Source organism: Corvus cornix, chromosome 2 (assembly GCF_000738735.6).
Source record: "Corvus cornix cornix isolate S_Up_H32 chromosome 2, ASM73873v5, whole genome shotgun sequence".
Classification (NCBI taxonomy): Eukaryota; Metazoa; Chordata; class Aves; order Passeriformes; family Corvidae; genus Corvus; species Corvus cornix.
Genome location: NC_046333.1, coordinates 101932031 through 101952388, shown reverse-complemented (window position 1 = coordinate 101952388; position 20358 = coordinate 101932031). Strand labels below are relative to the sequence as shown.

Below are 20358 nucleotides of genomic sequence, written 5' to 3'. Positions count from 1 at the left end.
CAAAACCCACCCTGTGTCACCTGCTTTAGGTGACTCTGCCTTGGCATTGGGGGCTGGACCAGATGGTCTCCGGAGGTGCCTTCCATCTCTAACGATGCTCCGCTGTCCCCGCTCACCAGCCCGCCCCGGGCTCAGCCCTAGGGCGCGGCTCGCACCCCGACCGCCCCTGCCCGCCCCCGGCGAGGCCCGGCGGCGCTGGAGCGGGGGCAGCGGCGAGGCGGGGCCGGGCGCGTGTGACGGGCGGCGGGGGCGGCCCCGGCGGGGCTGAGCCGCCTCGGCGGGGCAGTGCGGAGCGGCGGCGCGCCGGGGATGCGGAGCGGCCGGGCCCCGGGCAGATGATGGCGATACGCGAGCTGAAAGTGTGTCTGCTTGGAGTGAGTAAGAGTGGCCGGGAGGTCGCTTCCCCCTTTCCTTCCTTCCTCTCCCACCCCGCAGGTGGGGGCTGTGGGAGCTGGGGTGCCCGCTAAGCCGGGGAACGCTTCCAGCCTCGCTCTCCCCGCTTCCCGGGGGGCGCCGCGTCTCCCGGTCCCGGCCGGGGCGGGGGGGTCGGCCGCAGTAAATTCCTGCACGCCGAAACTTGGCAGCCGCGCACCGGCCTCCGCTTTGGGGCGGGGGGAGGCTTTGGGGCTTGTTGTTTTTTGTCTTGTTTCTCAACTTTTTAAAAGTGAGACGGGCGTAGCGGGCTGGGGGAGGTGGTGAGCGGCTCTCTTTTGGGGCTCTCCCCCAGCGCTCCCCAGGCGGGGTGGTCGCCGGCGCAGAGCCGTATCCCCCGGTGGCGGTGGCCTTGCGGAGGGTCTCCCTTCGGTGCCAGAACCCCGAAGGCACCGGGGGGGGTTCCTGCCCATCCCGGGGGCTCGTCACAGGCGGCGGTGTCCTCGCCGAGCCCCCGTTCCAGCGGTGGGCAGCGCCACGGAGAAGAGCAGCAGCGCTGCCCACCCCGGACGTCTCGGGTGGCTCCTTCTCCCGGGGCTCGGTCCCGTCTCACCGATGTGCTGCTCGGTGCTTTGTTTAGTTACTTGCCTGGCTTTATTCAGCAGCGCTTCTTTGACTCGACTCCTTATAGGAACGTCCTTTTTGCCATCTCTTTTTTTTTTCTTTTTTTTTTTTATTTCGCTTTTTTGGCGAACTCGCGCGTGCGTTTCACATCTGGAGCAGCAATGTGCTTAGCTCTGCACTTTGGCTGCGCCTGCCCCTCTCTGCCCGGCACCGAGGGAGCTTCCCAGCAAAACGTGCCCACCAAGCTGGGACTAACACCCCCGCAGAGCAGAACCACCTCTCCTGACAGTAACCAGCAGAGCATCACTACTCCAGTACACAAGTTCTTTTTTAAAGTCAAAAATCTCAAATTACCCGGTGCAAGTTAGGCTGCTTTTAGGCCCACAGCTCCATAAGCACTCAGAGAAGCTGCATGAATGAAGGCGTTTTAGAGTGAATTTGCTTTCATGCCATACAAGTGAGTTGAACATTTCAAAACCAAACACAAATAGACAATCCAGTTCTCTCTGATTTGTGTTGACACTTAGCCCAGCAGGAGTGGGTACCTTGCCCTGGAGTCATTCTTGCCAGGATGTGGTGCCAGGGCACCAGAGAGTTCAACCCGAAGTATTTGGCAGTGACCATTCCTCCTTTCTTGGTTAGAATTCCTGCCTTCAACTTTTAAAATGGCATAGTGACAAAAATAAATGTGGTTTGCACAGACACGAGGAGTCTGTGGTAGAATATATGGATGTGTCTTTGTTTATTTTCTTCTCCAGCAGAAAATGTTGTAATTTTATAGAGATGAAGTGTCTTGTGGAATGAGATTCCTCATGTCCATAATTTATTGATATTTTGTAACATTAAAACTTACTGGGGGTTTTGTAAGGCAATTGTTTACTTTTTTTAAGACAGGAAAAGAAACCTATAATGCAGCTCTGTGTTACCAGGAGTATGCAATTACTCTGTAGATTCATTAAAATGATGGGGTGGCAGTGGTAGCACTTAGGGAGATGTGTCTGTAGTTATAGTCACTTAGTAATTAGTGAGATGTTCCTTCCTGAGTTTTAATAGGGCATAGTCCTAGAAAACCTTCTGCTTCTGATCACAGACATCTCATTTGCCATGGGGACTGACAGTCTGTTTTCCCAAAAGAGAGGAATCCTTCAGATGATGAATCCCCTCAAGAAGCTCAGACATTTCTAGAGCAGGGAGACTCCGTACCTGTCTGTGTGAACAAGTGCAGGTATTAATCTTCTGATCTGCTTGAAAGCTAGATGGCAACTCAAAAATACATTCTCAGATCTACCAAAAGAAATCTTGACAGTTGTTTTTTTCAGTAGGTCCTGGACCTGGTGGGTTAATCTGCATTGTATGTTGTTGGTCCCTGGATAATCAGTCAAGTCTGGCATGTCCTAGTCCCAAGACAAGTTCTTATCCTTGTTAGAAATATGGATTAAATTAGTTTGTAAACTCATCTCTCTCCCCACTTCTGAACACGGCTCTAGATCAGACAGGAGGACCACTGATGGTTTCTGACCCCAGGCTGTGCAGAGAGCCTGGGCTTGGGCTGTTTCTGCCTGTTCAGAATTTCCCAATGAGGAAAAATTGCAGCTGGTGGAACGTTTCCAAAGCCAGCTTCTCCACAGGCCCTGAAGCCCCATTTGGTTATAGAGGGTCTAGATGGGAAGATGATGAAGGGGAATAGAGAAGCCAGAGCTGTGGTCCACACTGCCAGCCCCACTGGCCAGTGCAGTACTCCAGGGCCAGTGAGTGGCCTGCAGGCATTGCGCTGGAGGTAGGGAGTAGGTTATTGGCTCCTGGATGTAACCCCACATTGACAGGAGGGAGCCTGGCCTCTAGATTTTAGGATTAACCTAACAAAATGGGATTTGGGTATCTGCGTTTCATTTCTTTCTCCTCCAGAGTATCTTGGGGTTTTAAAAACTCTATGCAAGTGCCATGATAGTGATGTGGAGCAGCCAGGAGTAGGTTATGGGATTTGTAGCTGTTGAAGGATACACCAGAGAGAAGGGCAGAGGGGAAATTGGGGCAGCAGGGGGGTGGTGGGAGTGAGTCAGTTTGGAAGGAAGGCTTTGTTGACGGCAGAGCTCTTTGAGCAGGGATGGTTCCAGCTTCCCAGTGGGCCGGCAGGAGCAGGATGCCTGCCTAATTGTCCGGTGTGCCTCACAGCCTCGGGTGTAGGAGCTACGGAGGTGCAGTTGAACAGCTCTCTTTAGTATGTTGCCATACAAGTGTTCTCAAGCCTGCTCCCAAACTACTTCCTCCAGTAAATTATTGCTGCTGGGCAGTGAGGTATCTACATGTGGAAGGTGTTCATCTTCCTGAGTGCAAACACTTGAGCTCTGCTGCAAGTTGTGTCCTGTTACCCCAGACTCTTCCTGGTCTCTCAGTCCAGTTTGTTGTTTGTTCCCAGCGTTTGTCCCTTGTTAGATGCCACGTGCTTCTGGGGCTGAGCAGCTTTTATCTGCAGCTCAGTCTATGCGATGAAATGAAGTGCATCTCCCATTTGCCTTGCATGGTGTTTCTATGTGGGCACCTTGTTGAGGGGATGGAGGAGAGAGGAGTGTAGGGGAACTGGTGTGTTGCTGAGCTGTGCTTTAGTGCTGCGATGTGGCTGGCTGTGCAGCTGCCAGGTTTCCTAATCTGTCTGTGGCTGCTGAGTGCCCCGTGCCTTAGCTCCCAACATTTCTTTATGTGGGCTGGAGGAGTGATTTACAACTCCCTGCCAAATCCTGACATAACTGTGTGTGGCAACTGCAGAAGAGATTGCCAGGTTTAAGACTAAGGCAAAGTTTCATGTCTTTGTCACTTCCTGAGGAAACTTTGACAACTCTTCAGCCTTTGGGAGGTGGCTTGCTACCATCTACAGTGACCTCCATTGCTCCTTTCCTTTTGTTTTTGTTTATTACATTTTTGTGTTGTGACTGTGCATCACAGGACCAAAGGAGGTAGGATTGGAAGAAGCTCAGAGGTCATCCCTTGTCCTTAAAGCCCCTTATTCCTGACATTTGTTTGTCTCCTCTGTCTTTAAAAACTCATAATCTTCTCCCTGGGGTTATGTCCCAGGGTTTAACTGCTCTTACTGTAGAAAGTTTTTCCCGAACATAGTGCCTACATCTTCCTTATCTGAGATTTTGTTTCTTCACCCTTCTGTTTGTGCCTCCATTTTCTTGCTCATAAGAAGTCGCTGGCCTGCTAGGATGAAAATGCTCTCTGAAGCTGATAAGCCTGCATTTGTAAAAGGAGTGACATTTCCTCTGTGGAAATTATCCTATGATACTGAACATAGATGACTGGGAATTTTTGTGTCTAAAATGCTTATCACAATGCTTTTGTGGCCTACATGTCCCAGCACAAGGAGGGGAGCTGCTGTTAAAAGCAAAGCTGCACCCCTGGCTGGGTTGTACCAGTTAAGGGGCTTTCTTCTCACCAGGTATGTGCAAGGTGGCTTCCATGGTAAGGTGAGCATCCTGCTGAAGACAGTAACGCTACACAGTGCAGAAGCCACCTGTGCATCAACAGCTGCAGTGCTGTAGCCTAAAAATGAGAGTAGAGCAAACAGAGGGGGTCATGAAAAGAGGAAAAATGCACTGATGAAGTAAATATGTGCCTTCTATAATTTTGTCCGCAGAAATATCTTGTCTGAGAGAGGAACAGAGACTGGCAAGCAATTTTTTTCCCCAGTGTTAATGGTTCATCATCACCTACTCATTCATTTCTATTTTATTATGTAAACAAGTAGCTCTATCATGAGAGAAATTTTTGAGTCATGACCACGTGGCTGTTTGTCACTGGTTTGAAGTGTCCATCACTGCAGCCTTTCCATCAAAGGAGGCCTCCTCTGCATCTCTATCCTAGCCAGTTATGGTTTTGCATTGTAGTGAAACATCAAATGAGAGGTAAAACTAAACAGTGATTTTAAGTCTGTGGGGAACTGAAAGACAGACACATGGTTAGCTGAACTGCATATACCTAATTTTCTAGGGAAATTGTGGTTTTTAAAATATTCTTCTTTAGTGAAGAATACTCTGAAATTTACACTTAATGTGGGCACACAGCACTTCTGTATCCATTGCTCTGCTTTGCTAGTCAGAAGTGTACAAGATACTGAAGGAGACTGGGACTGGTGATTTTTGTTTTTATTTTGTTTGTCAATATTGCATAAAAGTCCAGTTGTGCACCAAGCAAGAAAGACCTGTTCTCTTGTATCAATAAAAAAATGTCTTCAGAAGCCTAAAGCAACCTTTTTGTATTATTTTATAAAATATTTAAATGGCTACAATCAGATTTTTTGCAATATGTACATTAAATATGTAGGTAAACAATTTCTCACCATTTAGAATTCAGGATTCCATACTGACCTTCGCCCTATTGCTTTCCTGATGTATCTACAAAACTTTTTTCTTTACTAGTTTCTTCCAAAGGTTTTGTGTGGGATTGCTTAGAAGGGTAGAGTGGAACATCCTTCTAGGAAAAGGTGACTGTGGAGGCCACACTCCGCTTTCGTTTCCAGCAGCCCAACCAAACTGGATTTCTGAAGAAGCAGAAGCAGAAATTTGAAGCAAGTTTTAGTTTCGGTAGCAGCAAAGCCTCAAAGGGGAATCTTGTTAGTACTAATCTACTGGATAGCAAAAGAGTACCCTGTGGTTGGTGCTTGTTGCTGCACTTCATGGGCTCCCATCCTGTGCTTGTAACTTGCCTGTTGAGTGAATCCATGCAGTGACTATTACCCAGCAATCATATGCAGGCTGTAGTTTTACTGTCTCTCAAATTCTCTTAAATTCAGATTTCCCCAGCCCTTTGCTCTTTTTGATTTCTGGCTGAAAAATTGGGAAACTTCTTGGTTTACAGTAATTCTGGGTAAAAAAGAAACCTAAATTCTTTCTTTCTGCCAAAATAAGGAAGTTGAATGGCGATAAACTCAAATTTTTTTCACATGGTTGAATGCAGTTTTAGCCCTATTTGGTGAAGTAATGCTGAGGCAGACTATGTGAAGCAAGCAGAAACTTTGCATGCGAACAATATGTGGGGAAGAGAAAAACCCTCTCATTTTCATGAGGTGATTCCTTTTAACTGGCCTAAGTCGAGCCATATGAAAAGGGCATTTTTAATTTGTGTTTAGAGTGTGTTTTCTGAGACTCTGGTTGATGGTAGGACTTGTTTCTAAGGTGATAATTTGATTTATTGGTAGGGTGTGTTGCAGTTACAGTGCAGTTGAACTGCAGGGCTTGTGGTGGTGTTTATAAATTACAGTGCTGGTGCATTTTGCTTGTGTTGGGTTGTGTCTGAGCTGGCTACAGTATGGATGCTGCAGACTGCAAGTGCCATACAGGCTGGATAGATGTATTCTTGGCATATTTTGTCTAAAATTTCTCAAGTTAATTGCTTGTTGAGAGAAGCATTTACAGGAGGCTGGAGCTGTAACTCTGCTGCTCTTGTTCTTTTGCCTCCCTGCTGCTCCTTCTTGCAAATGCCATTTGCCCAGCCTTCAGGGCTGTTAGACCCTCCAGGGACTGCTGTTAGTCATGGATTTCCTGGCCACATCTCTGTTCAGATAAGATCAGGACAGGCACTTTTTTTTTCATTTCCTGCGCTGTGGTTTTGAGGGGAAGGCAGAGGGGCACATTGAAGTGAACACAACTGGCTTTAGCAGGTTTGCGCTGTCACAGAATGATGGAATGGTTTGAGTTGGAAGGGACCTTAAAGATCATCTGGTTCCAACCTTGCTGCCATGAGCAGGGTCATCTTCCACTAGAGCAGGCTGCTGTTGACCCCACCTTCCCCACAGTTCAGGTGCTGCCTCAGAAAACTGAGTGCAGGGCAAGGGGTTTCTCCTCAACTTTGGTGGCTCGCCAGCCTCCACTGATGGGGGGACTGATTTTGGAGCTGCGCTCTTCATCCAGAGATCTGGAGCTTCCTCTGCTCATGTTTTTCTCAAGCTGTTTCTGGGGCCAGCCGAGTGCCCAACACATGGATAGAGGTACCTTTGGGAAAGGAGGTGGGAAACTGGGTAGAGTTCGTCTACCCACAAGCTGCCTACAAGACTTTCCTCGACCCAGTGCTAATCACACCTATGGGTTAGATCGTCATGAGTTGGATCATCCCATGCTCTTTGGAGAGAGCAGAGCAAGCCTTCAGTGCTTTGCTCCTTGTCATGTCCCCCTCCTACCTTCTGATTGTAGGCCAGGGACAGCTCCTGTGAATATAACTCTGCAGCCCCTCACCAGAAGGTGTCTGGAGCTGCCATAGGACACATGCTTCCGAAGTAAACCAAAATAAAAGATGTTTCTATTCTTACGGAGTTGTTTTTCTTCTCACTACATGCCTTGTAGAGGCTGGGCAGTGGTGTCAAGGTCAAGGTGAAAGGAAATTTTTAAAATTCCATCTCAACTTGTTAGATGCCAGGAAAGGGACACATTCCAGTTTTCTTCTGAAACATCTTGTACACCCTTTCCATGAACGCTCGCAGTTTTGAACAGCACTGCCAAAAGACAAATCCCAGCTTTAGAAAGCTGCCAGTGGAGGTGGATGGGAGGCTGACTGGGAGCACAGCCTTGTGTAAGCACATGCCAGTGGTTGATTTACGGTTTCTGGCCTTGCAGGGCTGCTCTGAAAGCTGAACAACAGGCAGTGGAACAAACGCTTTTTATTTTCGCCTGGATATTTTTAAACAAAAATGCTGGTTAGTGCATGGCTTTTATATTTTTTGGAGGAGAGGGTAGAGAAGTTATGGTTTTTCACTTTTTGTTTTGGCCAGAGTATGTTCTTATTTGGGCAACATGTGGAAGTGCCTGTGCATGAAATCCAGCCACTAAATACTTTGTGTCCCTGAGTTATTGTTTCCTCCTTTGTCAGCAGAGTGACAGGATGCTGCAGACGTCATTGGGTGTCCCGGTTGGACCCGTCAGGGGACCGTAGTCCCTGCAGGGAACTATAAAAAACTGTAAATGATAAATATCAGGCCTTTACAGGAATTCACCTACAGTTAGGGACTCTCTGAAGCAGATTCTCCTTTCCTTTAAAGCCTGTCTGTAGAGCCAAAATGAGTTACCAGTGATTCCTAAAGTGGGTTTAATTGTGAAAAAAAAATTGAATTTGGGGCCCATTGAATTCTGCAGCAAACAAAACTTAAGTGTTGATAGGATCTCGTGGTTCTTCAGCAAAGCTGTGCTTCTGGGTGACAGGATGTGTCTGAATCACTTGCATCTCTTTCCACGCTCACCGGTGACCTGTGGGATACAATTGGAATAGCTTTAACCTTCTCTATCTCACGCTTATAATTAGTAGCTGATAACTCATCTCCAGTACTGCCATTGTGTGAATTCTCGAGATCTACCCATTTCCTACTGTGAGGGAATTCAGTGTCAGAAAAGGAATCCTTAGGAGTTTGGTCAACATCTGCTGTGTGCCAACACAGAGAAGCTATACTGGGAATCACTGGACTTACCGAAGACTGATTGCAAAGAGCATTTCCTTGAATGTGGTGTGGTGTCACACCAAGGCTCAGCTAGACTCTTGAGACTTTAATTTTTAACTACTTGATTTAGAGGGGTGAAAGTGCATTGTCACTATGGTCAATAGTTTAGGATTTAGAAGCATATTACAACTGAAATATTTGAGGTGTTGGTAAATGTACAGTCACAGTTTTAATTTTGAGCATCTTCTACTATCTGTGGAAGCAAATACTAATTTTTTTTGCCTTAGGCAGTCTCTGTTAATAAAGAAACCCTAAACCACCAAAACAATGAACCTCTCACTGACTGATACACACCACTATCAGCTTCTAAGGCTGCACTTCTACTTTGTGGCTGGATGAATCTGGCAGCTGATTAATTCCTGGAGGGATTTAGAAAATGAGAATGGGAATATGTTCTTCCTTGAATAGGAAGCCCATTATCTGTCTTTTTTTTCCCTTTTCCTTTGCATACTAAATATAAGTATTTAAGTACCTATTTTAAGAATCATAATATCAACACTTGGAATATACCTTGTTAAAGCTGATATGAACAGGAAGCCTCCAACCACTTTTAGGCCAGAAGTCGTTCATGGTGCACAGTCCATGTGGACTTCAGCCTTTTCAATACTGTGCAGACAAGCTTGCTTTTAGGATATTAATTTTGTGAGTTTGCTACAAACATGGGGGTTTTTGCTACATTATCCCTTACACCAGCAGTTTTCTTTCTTGGATGTTACTGCTCTTGTGGAAAATCCAAGGAAAGTTGAACTTCATTTTTGTCTCGGTTTGCTTAAATGTCAGTGAGGGAATTAAACCTTCTATTCAAGTATTGTGAGTCCAGCAGCAGAGTGTGGTTTATGTGAATAGTCTTCAGAATCAATTGCTCTGTCCTTTGATGTTTATTTTTTTCTGCCTTGGATATTTTTGTTTATTTTTTTTCCTGCAGAGTGTGCTTGAAAAGAATAAATGCATGCCAGGGCATTAGACAGACAGTAGGAGCATGTTTTATGTGACAAAAATGGCAGTTGGATAAAACCAGATAACATAAATTTGATTTGAGATTATGTTACTGAAACCCTAATCTGAGTAGCATCCTTAGGCATATGTTTGATTCTAAGCATTAGGGTAATCCCTCTTCAGCAGAGTATCAGGGTACATCCTTCAGCCTTTCCTGAGTGGGCTAAATTGAATTCCGTGCTTAAAGCCCAGCATTTGCTCTAATGCACAGCTGAATGCACTGCTGTGTGGAGAATAAGATAAAATGTTTAAGTAAATTAAGTATTTGGATAACACAGCTCATGATTGATTCCCATCATTTGACATTAAAATCGGATAGAGTAGCTCAGTTCTACCTCAGTTTTGTGGCTGGGTTTGCCTTCTCCCTTAGGCTGATGCGGATAAAGAGAGAAAGCAAGCCTTTGACACCCTAAATCCAAATTTAAAAAGATTGTCAGAAGGAGAGTGGTAGCCCTGCAGCCTTAGAAGTTCTTCAGGAATAGTTCATCACCAAAGAATGGTTTGGGTTGGAAGGGACCTTAAAGATCATCTCATTGCAGTCCTGCTGCTGTGGGCAGGGACAACTTCCTGTAGGCAGCATTGCTCAGGGCCTTGAACACTTGTGAGGATGTGCAGACAAGTAGAAAAAGGAGTGTAGAAGTTGGCATCGAGGAGATTTGGAGGAACAGAATAGATAAAGACAGAGACTAAAGGAGGAGGAGGTGGAGTATTGAAACTGACACTGAGGGAGAACATCAGGGAGTATTGTAGGGGGACTGATGAGAGGGAATGAGGAACACAGAGGAGTAAAGTGAGGAGCAAGGGAAAGAGAAGCTGAGGATAATAGAAAGCTGGACAGAGCAAACCCACAAAGGGTAGTAGAAATAGTAACATTGGGTGAAAAAACCCTGCCACTTCTCCCTCGGTTTTAGCCTTCAGTTTCCTTTTTAATTATTTTAAAGCCCTGACTTTGTCTTAGTGCTGTTTCATTTGTGTTTCAAAACACTTTTGGCCAGTGGAGCCTGCAGAATTGTTATTTGCATTGCTTTAAATTAAGCTGTCTCTCTCAACTAGTCAAGAACACTGTCACAGATGTGACAAAGGAAAGCTCTGGTAGGATTTCATTGGCCAACTGAGATGCCTTCCTCAATCCCTGTGCCTGTTGTTCTGCCATGTCTGAGATCTGGGGGAACTTCGGAGTCAGTTCCATGTAGTCCCAGACACTCAGGCTGTGACGCTGGAAACGTGTTTAGTATCCAGACAGTCTGTCCTGAGGGTGGCTCCTCAGTACCTTCTGTGTGGCTCAGTCTTTTCCTACTTTGGAGGAAAAGATGAAATGTACTCTTCTTCTACCCCTTTGTCCTCTGAGAAGGAGGACAATATACTAAATTGCATGGTTTAGCATTCCATTTGAAATGTTCCTGGAATATTTTCAGTTGAGATTTGCAAAGTCCATACACTTTTGAACATTTCTGGTTTCCAAATTCTGAGTGATGGTGAAAAAATCGGCCAGGTGAATAAAAACTTCCTTCTTCAAGTCAGTTGTAAGTTAGATACTGATTTCCTAGTTATTTTTGTGATGGAGAGAAGCAGGTGCCTTAACAATAAGAGCAACAAAACTTGGTTTTGCTTAAGGGCTTTTCCCTAAAAATTTGAATTTCATGGCACTAGTGCTGCTGATACCTTGAGAGGCCTCCTAGAAACAGAGACTAGACAAGAATAAGGGAATACAAGTAGGTATTTATTTGAAAGGCCTTCAAAGGTACCTCCTGGGGCCAGAGGCTATTGCCCAGATGGACCCCAAGATGGCTGACTGGTCACAAGTTCTTCACACTTTTATAGGTTTGGTTCATTTGCATATCAGGGTTAATTCTCCAATTAAAGCTTCAGTTTAATGATGTAATTCCCCTCATCTTGACCCCCTCTCAAAGGCTTTTGGTTTCTACTTTTTGGGCCTAGGACGGTCTGGGTGTCCTTGAAGAGCAGACCTGGAGAGGCTTTGTTATGTCTACCTAACACGAGAGAGCAGAAGTTACCAGGCTACAAGAAACTTCAGAGTTACACACTAAGCAGTACAGGATTTGAAAAATATAAAAGTTAAAACCTAAGGCATCACTAGCAGCTTTTAGAAATTGCTGTGTTTCATTCCTGATGAAATCAATGGGAGGTGAACACATTCAAGAAGTCACCTGCTTAAGGGCTACAGCCTTGTGCTGATAATTTCTCCCATTTAGGAGCCTGTTTGGTGCAGATAGCTTTACGTTCAGTAACTTCACAGCAGCACACAGTAAATCCACAGATAAAAAACTTAGCCCTGGGTTTTAGTATACTGTGCTTGCTGTTACCTCTTCTGTTTACTTGCATGACTGATAGAGGGGAAAGGACCAGGTGGGTGTTTATGTGATGCTGTTTAAAGTAAGTGGTGATGTTTGCTGTCTTGGGGAAAACTTTACATCCAGGCAAGAGTTGAAATGAATATGAAATCACTACTAATGGAGGTTAATTAAACCTAACAGTTGGGTGAAACATTTCTTAACACAGATTTAGGTTTAGGCAAACTTCTTATTGTCCATTCCCAGTCCTGCACATAAATTCAGGAAATGGAAACCCCCAGTTTCAAGGATTTTAGACCTCTCCTTCATGTCACCTCTTAATGTCCACACGGATGCATAGTATCTATATGTAATTTGCAGTTAATTTTAAATAAAAAATAATGGCAAATTTCAGAAACTCTCAACTTGTCCCCTTCCCCTCATACCCCCTGGAGAAGATGTGTTTCAGTGTGTCTGGAAGGCTGATGGAGGCGGTTTTCCAAAGGCTGGCAAATGGTAAGAGCAGCTTGCGTGAAGAGGGTGCCATTAGCAGCTGGGCAGCCTTCAGGCTGCTGATGAAGGAGAGCAACTCACACCTTAGATTGTCACCAGAGGCTGCTGATTTTACAGGTTGTTGTATCAGCTAAAAGGAGCTGATAAGCAGAGGCAGTTTCCGGCAATAAATCCGTGTATGAACTCTTTAGTTCAGTTGCTGTCCCACGCTTGAGGTGTTTCCTGACCCGCTCAAGGCTGATGGTGTCTGGCTGCCTTTGGCCAGTAGAGACCAGAGGAAGAGTTACTAGCTTCTAGTTGTTGGTAGGTGACATACCCAGTACCAGGGTTCTGCTAATTTGGAGCAAAGATCTGTGGCCATGAGGCTGGTTCCTGTTTGTTAGAGGAAATGTTAGTTTTTATAGCTGCCCCCTGAAACTGCCTTCTTCCTCTCTGTTGCTGCAAGGGACAAGGGATTGGGCTTTCTTGTCTCCACGCCTGAAGTTTTCGGCTGGTGTTTCAGGTGGAACTCATAATTTATGTGGCTTTTTTCTTCCTCTCTGGTATGCAGGTGGGATAGTTACAAATTGGGAGGAGTATGTCTGAACATTGAATTGAATAGGGCTTATTGAGCCTGAATGGACAAATCTGAAGGTAATTGAGCCTTTTTGCAATTTTTCCAGGCAATTGCTGGACAGTTTTTATACTAGTGAAATAGTAAGCTGAACACAAGAGCCATTTCATCAGATGCTGTGGTTGATGGGCATATTGTTGCTTCTGTAAGAGCCACTGCTGTCATTTAATAAAAGAAAAAGACTGTTGGTACTTGTAGGCAATCTGCAATATGAAATTACAGTGTTTGGATTGGATTAGCAGTTTCATTGGCTGGAAGATGTTCAATATCTTCTATGTTGGGACAGGAATATAAATTACTTTGTTTTCATGTTTGCTAGGTGGCACTAACAAGCCTGTATTTCTAAATTATGGCCCCTAATGATAGGATTTGACAATTAAAGAGGTAGGGTGTTGGAATATGAACAGAAACTTGTGCCAAATAGCAATTCAAGTCAAAGATTTTCTCCTCATCATACCAGTATTTTGAAAGTTTCATCTGCTACAATGTGTGTGGGGAAGGTTCACTTAGGAAAAGAACTTGGTTTGGAAAGAGCTACACAGAATTGTTTATCCCATTTTTTTGCTGGCAAATTGTACTTGAAAACAACATTTGACAGGATGCTGTTGCCTAATGTGTTTACTTAACTATGAAAACCTCAGGTTATTTATGCATCTAGTCTGAAAACTAAATTTAGTTTCTCTGATCACTGCATTGCACAATAGTGATGAAGGATATTTAACCAAATTGTTCCGCTGGTATGTGTGCATGTGGCCAACAGAGATAAAACCCCTGCAGTCAATACTCGTTATCACTGACAATTCGAGGTACAGTGACTTGTGTGTTACTTCCCTTACCTAATTTTTCAAGTTCAGAGACAATTATGAGGATTTCTAAGTTGATACTATTCACACATTTTTACTGTATCTTTAAATAGGAATTTCTCTGCGGGAGGAGTAGTACATCGAGTGGATTTTTGTGACTGCAAGTGTATTTTGAGATAGAGTGGGTAGGAAAGGGATGACATCATGGAGATGTTAAAAAGTCTCCCAGATTTGTCTAGAAAATGAACTCTGACAATTGGAATTGCCAAAATCCAGGCATTACTATTAATAAAATTGCATAGGCATTAAAGCTGGACTTGCAGTTTTAATTTATTTTTACTTCAGCTTTATTTAGCTCCTCCCAGTCGAGGTTTGACTTGCTGGAGAGATCTGGGAAGTTGGCTTTTAGTTCCTACTTCATTGATGGGGAGACTGTGACCCATCTGTGACACCACCAGCAGGAATGTTCCTGTGGTAAACCAGGGCCCATTTTTCATCCTCACCTGAAAAATGAAGTGGTGAACATTGGAGAGGTCATGCTTAAGTGTGTGTGATGGAGCTCAGATGGGAAATCAGCAAACTGGCAGCAGGGAGATGTCATTAGGGTGAGCTGGGGTGGTAGGAGAGCATGCCATGGAGTGCGGGTGTGCAGTCCCCGAGGGAAGCTGGGAATGCCCCATCCCTGGAAGCGTTCAGGACCAGGTTGGACAGGACTTTGAGAAACTTGATCTAGTGGAAGGTGTCCCTGTCCATGGCAAGGGGGATGGAACTAGATGATCTCTGAGGTTCCTTTCATCCCAAACCATTCTGTGATTCTGTAACACGCTTTCTTACCACTTGCAGAGCACCTGTCAGGGTGGGTTTAGTGGGTTTATCTGCTGGTCCGTGTTATACCGTGGTCAGGAGGATCCTATGATCCAGTGGTCAGTAAAAGGCAATTAGAGGTACAGTTCTTGTTTGGATGATAGTGACTCCATAAAGTCCCATAGCTATAGGTCTCCTAAAAATTAACCCAAAAATTTCCCCTCTGTGGCATACAACATTTTTGATAGTGTGCAGGTTTGGGTGGGGTTTTGTGGGTTTTTTCCTTTCTTTGTTCATTAATACAATAAATTAATTGTGCGATAGGGGCATTCCTTTGAAGCTGCCTTTGCCATACAGTACCCATTGCCACACTGGGCTCCGCAAGGTGGTACCAGCAGTGGGAGATACCTGGAATTCCAAGGGAAGGTGCTCAGGCACTCTTCTTTCTGTCTCTGTCTGTCTCACCTTTCTAGTTCTTGGAACTTCATTATGCTGTCCTCTTTCCCTCCTTACCCAGGCTTTTGACTCCCAACTCACGTGAGCAATTCACTCAGTGGCCCTTTCTCCTCTGCTCCCGTCTCAGCATGGCCAAGTGGACCCGGTTCCCTCCTCCCGTAGTCCCAGGAGTCACCAGGTGGTGCTATTGCCCACTTAAATGCCCTGCCTCGCATTGCAGCACAGCCCGGCCCTTGCAGAAGGGTTTGATGGTGTTTGGTTTTGTGATGGAGCTTTCTTTGGTGGTCAGCTGTGTCAGGTAGTGCGAGGGGTCTTGTTTCTTGCCACGGGTTCAGTCTTGAGTCAGTTTTATTGACGCAGAGTTGTTTTCTGTGACTTTATAAGCCAGTGCCTTGTTTGACAATGAGGCCCCCCAAAGGCTGGACTGCTTCTACACAGCTTGTGACCACACTGTTGTGCTCAAAAGCTGCTTCACTGCAGTGTGAAGCATAAGCAAGTCTCATTAAGGATACCCTCGGGCTTCGTATTGCTGGGTCCCCTGTTGAATCCCGTGCAATCCAGTGGATTTTTGCTCACTCCTTGGCATGTGCTGCTAGTCCAAAAGGAGATTTGTGTCTGTGACCCTTCAAAGGTGCTCTTCTTCTTTCTTCTTTCATCCTCTCATCTTATTAGCCAGCCAGATTGATACCAACTTATTTGCAGCTGGTTTTTATAAAGATCATGCTCCTACTTGAAACTGTAGAGGCAGTTCAAAACACGGAGTCAAGCTTCTTAAGTGAATAGCCAGTGCCCCCAAAAGCCACCATTTGAGATGAAGGAATGCAAATAAACTTCAGGTTCCTTCTTCCTTTTCACCAGGCTAAGCAATTCTCTCTCTGCAGCCTCCCATACTGCATGCTGTCAAGGGCATAAGAAATTGATTGAGATTCTGCTCTTTGATTTCAATTTAAAATCCTCCATTTCTCTTGGCAGTTCAGCTGCTGTTCTGAATTTGATAACTTGTGTGCAAAGAGGAAGGAAGGGCGTAAGAAAAGACACAGAGAGTTAGCTGGAAATTTGATGTGGGGAAGCAGTTTCTAAATAATATTAGCAACAATCAAATGCTGTTATCTTTGCTGTCCATGTTGCTCATGGTGGTGTAGCACTGTGGTTAGCTTGCACTTTGTATGATAAGATGCAGTGATTAAGCATAAATACTGGAATTAGAATATGGATTTGGGTTTTGGGTTGGCTTTTGGTTGGTTGGTTGTTTTTTTTTACCAGAGTAGGTGAGCTCTAAAAATTGCAAAGCAGAGGTAGGTTGGCTGCAGCATTAATTTTATTTCTGAAGAATAGTTCTGTTGTCCTTTTCCCTCCACAGCCCCTTGTCTCATAAATAAAGATCACTTTGTATTCCTGTGCCAGCTTCATAGACAAAGGAGTTGGCAGGTTGTGGAGGAGCAGCACAGTTTGTAAGTCCTGGAAGAGTAAATGTGCAGCAGACACATGGAACATTTTGCTGGGGCAATGAATATCACTCCAGGGTGGGGCATGAACAGATCAAGAGCAGCCCTGCTGAGAAGGACCTGAGGATTCTGCTGGGTGAGAGGCTGGGCATGAGCTGTCAATGTGCACTTGCAGCCCAGAAAGCCAAACACATCCTGGACTGCATCCAAAGCAGGGTGGGCAGCAGGGCGAGGGACGGGATTCTGCCCCTCTACTCTGCTCTGGTGAGACCCCACCTGCAGTGCTGCATCCAGCTCTGGGAGCCCCAGCACAGGAAGGACACAGATCTGCTGGAACAAGTCCAGAGGAGGCCACCAAGATGATTAGAGGGATGGAACACCTCTCATACAACAAAAGGCTGAGACAACTGGAATTGTTCAGCCAAGAGAAGGCTTCAGGGTGACCTAATTGCAGCCTTCCAGTACCTGAAGGGAGCCTACAAGAAAGATGGAGAGGGCATTTTACAAGGGCATGTTGTGGCAGGACAAAGATGAATGGATTCAAACAAAAAGATAGTAGGTTTGTATTAGATATCAGGAGGAAGTTTTTCACTCTGAGGGTGGTGAGGCACTGGAACAGGTTGCCCAGTGCTGTGGATGCCCCATCCCTGGAAGTGTTCAAGGCCAGGCTGGACGGAGCTCTGAGCAACCTGGTCTGTTGAAAGATGTCCCTGCCCATGGTAGGTGGCTGGGAAGTAGATGATTTTTGCAGTCCCTTTCTATGATTCTGTGATTCTTCAGGCTGCAGCTACAATTCTCCATGCCATCAACCCAGCATAAAGAGCTTGGGATTGGAGCCCTAGTGGTGATAGCAGAATAATGCCAATTATCTTGGAAACACTCTAGGAAAGTCTTTGGTTTTATATAATATTACACACATTAATATATCAATGTCTCTGGCAAAGTGAATTTTTTGCTAGCATTAGCTACAATAAAGACATTAGCTGCTCTTCAGTCTGTCTTATCTCTGGCCAGGCACATCGCTTTGGTAGGATGATAAAGTGCTTTTGGCTATCAGTGCTTGCTTTTGTACTTTACAGTTTGGTGTTGCTTGGGATCTTTGGGTATGTCTTTGGTAACAGTAGATAGTTGAAGAGATTGTAACTAGTATTGCAGTCTGGGAGTGAGAGAGGGATGGAAATACTCTGTTTTGTCTATAAGAGAGAAAAGGATGTAGCAAAATATTTTAAAAAGTGTATTTGCAACTTGGGCATTAGGGGTTTTTGTTGTCTCTGAGAGATAACTGGGCTGGGATCTGGTGAAGGGGACCTGTGACTGTGAAGAAACTTGATAACTCCAAAGAAGCCTACAAATCACCAGGACCAGTAGGACTGCATTCTCTGGCTCCAGGCATGGCAGATGCTGGAGCAGCTTTGCAGGCCTGAATTTAATTCTACAGGAGGATGTGTGCAGGATGTATGTGGAAGGAAACCACACGCTGAATAATCACACTGCTAAGGGCACCAAACCTGGTAAGGCAGCAGGCATTTGGCTTTGGGAACTGGTTGGGAACAGCAGTGGCCAGGGCTGTAGACTCCCTTCAGCTTTGGGGTGAAGCAGGCGGTTGGTCACTGTATATGTTTTGCTAATGGATGTGGACTGAAGGAAAACAAACCAAGAGAAGGGATCAGATGATGTTTTGCATTCAGAGGTGTATTAGGTTTCCATGGCAAGGTTTTGGTAGTGGGGGGCTGCAGGGGTGGCTCCTGTGAGAAGCTGCCAGAAGCTTCCCAGGTGTCCTACGGAGCCAATGCGAGCTGGCTCCAGGACAGACCTAACACTGGCCAAGGCCAAGTCCATCACTGATGGTGGTAGTGGCTAAGAAACAGAAAAAACTACTGCACAAGCAGATTGCAGCCAGAGGGAAGAGTAAGAATATGTCAGAGAAAGAGCTCTGCAGACTCCAGGATCGGTGGAGAAGGAGGGGGACGAGGTACTCCAGGCACCAGTGCAGAGACTCCCCTGCAGCCTGGGTGCAGCCCATGGTGAGGCAGGTGTGCCCCTGCAGCCCATGGAGGTCCATGGTGGAGCAGAGATCCTCCTGCAGCCTGTGGAGGTGACCATGCTGGAAAAGGTGGATGCCTGAGGGAAACTGTGGCCCCATGGAAAATCCATGCAGGAGCAGGCTCCTGCCAGGACCTGTGGACCCATGAAGAGAGGAGCCCACACTGGAACAGCTTTGCTGGCCTGACTTGTGGCTCCATGGGGGACCCACACTGGAGCTGTCTGTGCCTGAAGAACTGCACCCCATGGGAAGAGACCATGCTGGAACAGTTTGTGAAGAACTGCACCCCACAGGAAGGACTCAGGTTGGAGCAGAGGAAGGATGTGAGGAGTCCTTCCCCTGAGGAGGAGTGAGAGGCAGAGACAATGCTCTGGTGGGGAGCAGGTAGAGAAATTTGGAATAAAGTTAAGCTCAGGAAGAAGGGAGGGTGGGGGAAGGTGTTTTAATTTTTATTTTTCGTTATCCTACTTTGATTTGATTGGCAATAAATTAAATTAATTTCCCCATTTCAAGTCTGTTTTGCCCATGGCAGTAGTTGGTGAGTGATCTCTCCCTGTCCTTATTTCAACCCACAGGTTTTTTGTTATATTTTTTCTCCCCTGCCCAGCTGAGGAGGGGAGTGATAGGATGGCTTTGGTGGGCACCTGGTTTCCAGGCAGCAGCAGCCCACCACAGGGAGCCAGATACATTAAGCCCTGACTGGTAAATGTTTTCCTGTTTTAAAACAGCCAGTAGAAGTATACAGGAGGTATTGAAGACGCATCTAAATACCAAACAAACTCAGCGCTCGACTATCTTAGACCACTTAAATAGCTCTTTGTTACTGTACTGCCTGAATGCTTTACAATTATCACTGGTTTCCATCCCCATAATGCTGTTACAAGGTAAAATCAAATAACTATTTTCATATAACAGCTAGTGATCTGAGAATAATCGAGCCAAGAATTCCTGTGCCAAATGCAGTTCTTGCAGCACTAGGAGGAAGGATTGCATTCTGATACAACAAGACTGACCTGATTGTGGGTAGAACAAGTGCTGCACTTTTAAGTGTAGAGGGAATTAATATAATTCTAATGTGCTCCAGAGGAAAAAGTCTTGATTCTGTAGCTAATTTGTGCTCTGCAACAGCAGTGTTGGCCTGGAAGCAATTAGAAATGATGTGTGGGGTTTTTTACTGTGTGGGAGTTAGCATAGGTCATCCTAACTTAGTGGGAGCAATATACCAACTGACTTAAAAGATACCTTTGCTACCATGAGTTTAAATAAGGGAATGCAACAAAGGGAAGTGCAAATAGGGATGTTCTTGTAAAGTTCACACAGGGTCCAAAAGAGCTGTGGTGGTTCCTACTGAAGTGAGACACTGCAGAATCCAGCCAGGATAAACCCACCAGAGGAGGCCAGTGCTGGCCATCCTCCCTCTCGAAATAGAGTTGCAGTGAGGTACATGTGTTTGTGCTGGGATCGTGGGCGACTGGGTTCCAATATTCAATACTAGTGGTGGTGTTTATTTGGCAAGTACCCTTCACTCCAGAAAGTGCATGATAGCAAAATTACCCTTCTGGGGGCCAACTCTGGTCCTAGTTCTTCCCTTTCAAAAATTTACTTTGCAGATGAGTATTCCCCCAGATCTTTGCAGAAATTCCTTGAAGGTCACTGGTGGTATAATGCCATAAAATTGGAATTTACAGAAATCATTAGTGACCTGAATGAGATGCCTGTATTTTGACTGCAGAAGTGAGGCTTCAGAGCAGCTGTACCTGCATCCCTTCGGTTCAGGCTGAAGCCTCGGGCAGTTTTGTGTTGGTGAAGCAGCTGAGAGCCAGTGTGTGAGTCTAAGAGCTGCTCTTGTATTTTCATCTGTGCAGTTATGCAGTGATAGCTTTGCTCACTTGATACATCTTGCAGATGGAAAAACTG

The 20358-nt window shown here is 45.5% G+C and overlaps 1 protein-coding gene across 1 annotated transcript in view; it reads left to right on the top strand.

Moving 5' to 3' along the window:
- The first annotated feature begins 259 nt into the window (after nt 1–259).
- RAB31 (RAB31, member RAS oncogene family) overlaps nt 260–20358 on the top strand; it is a 66751-nt gene continuing 46652 nt past the window's right edge. The window contains exon 1 of the mRNA XM_039548690.1: nt 260–374. Coding sequence (XP_039404624.1) covers nt 336–374 — 39 coding nt within the window. The 5' untranslated portion in view covers nt 260–335. The remainder of the gene's footprint in view (nt 375–20358) is intronic.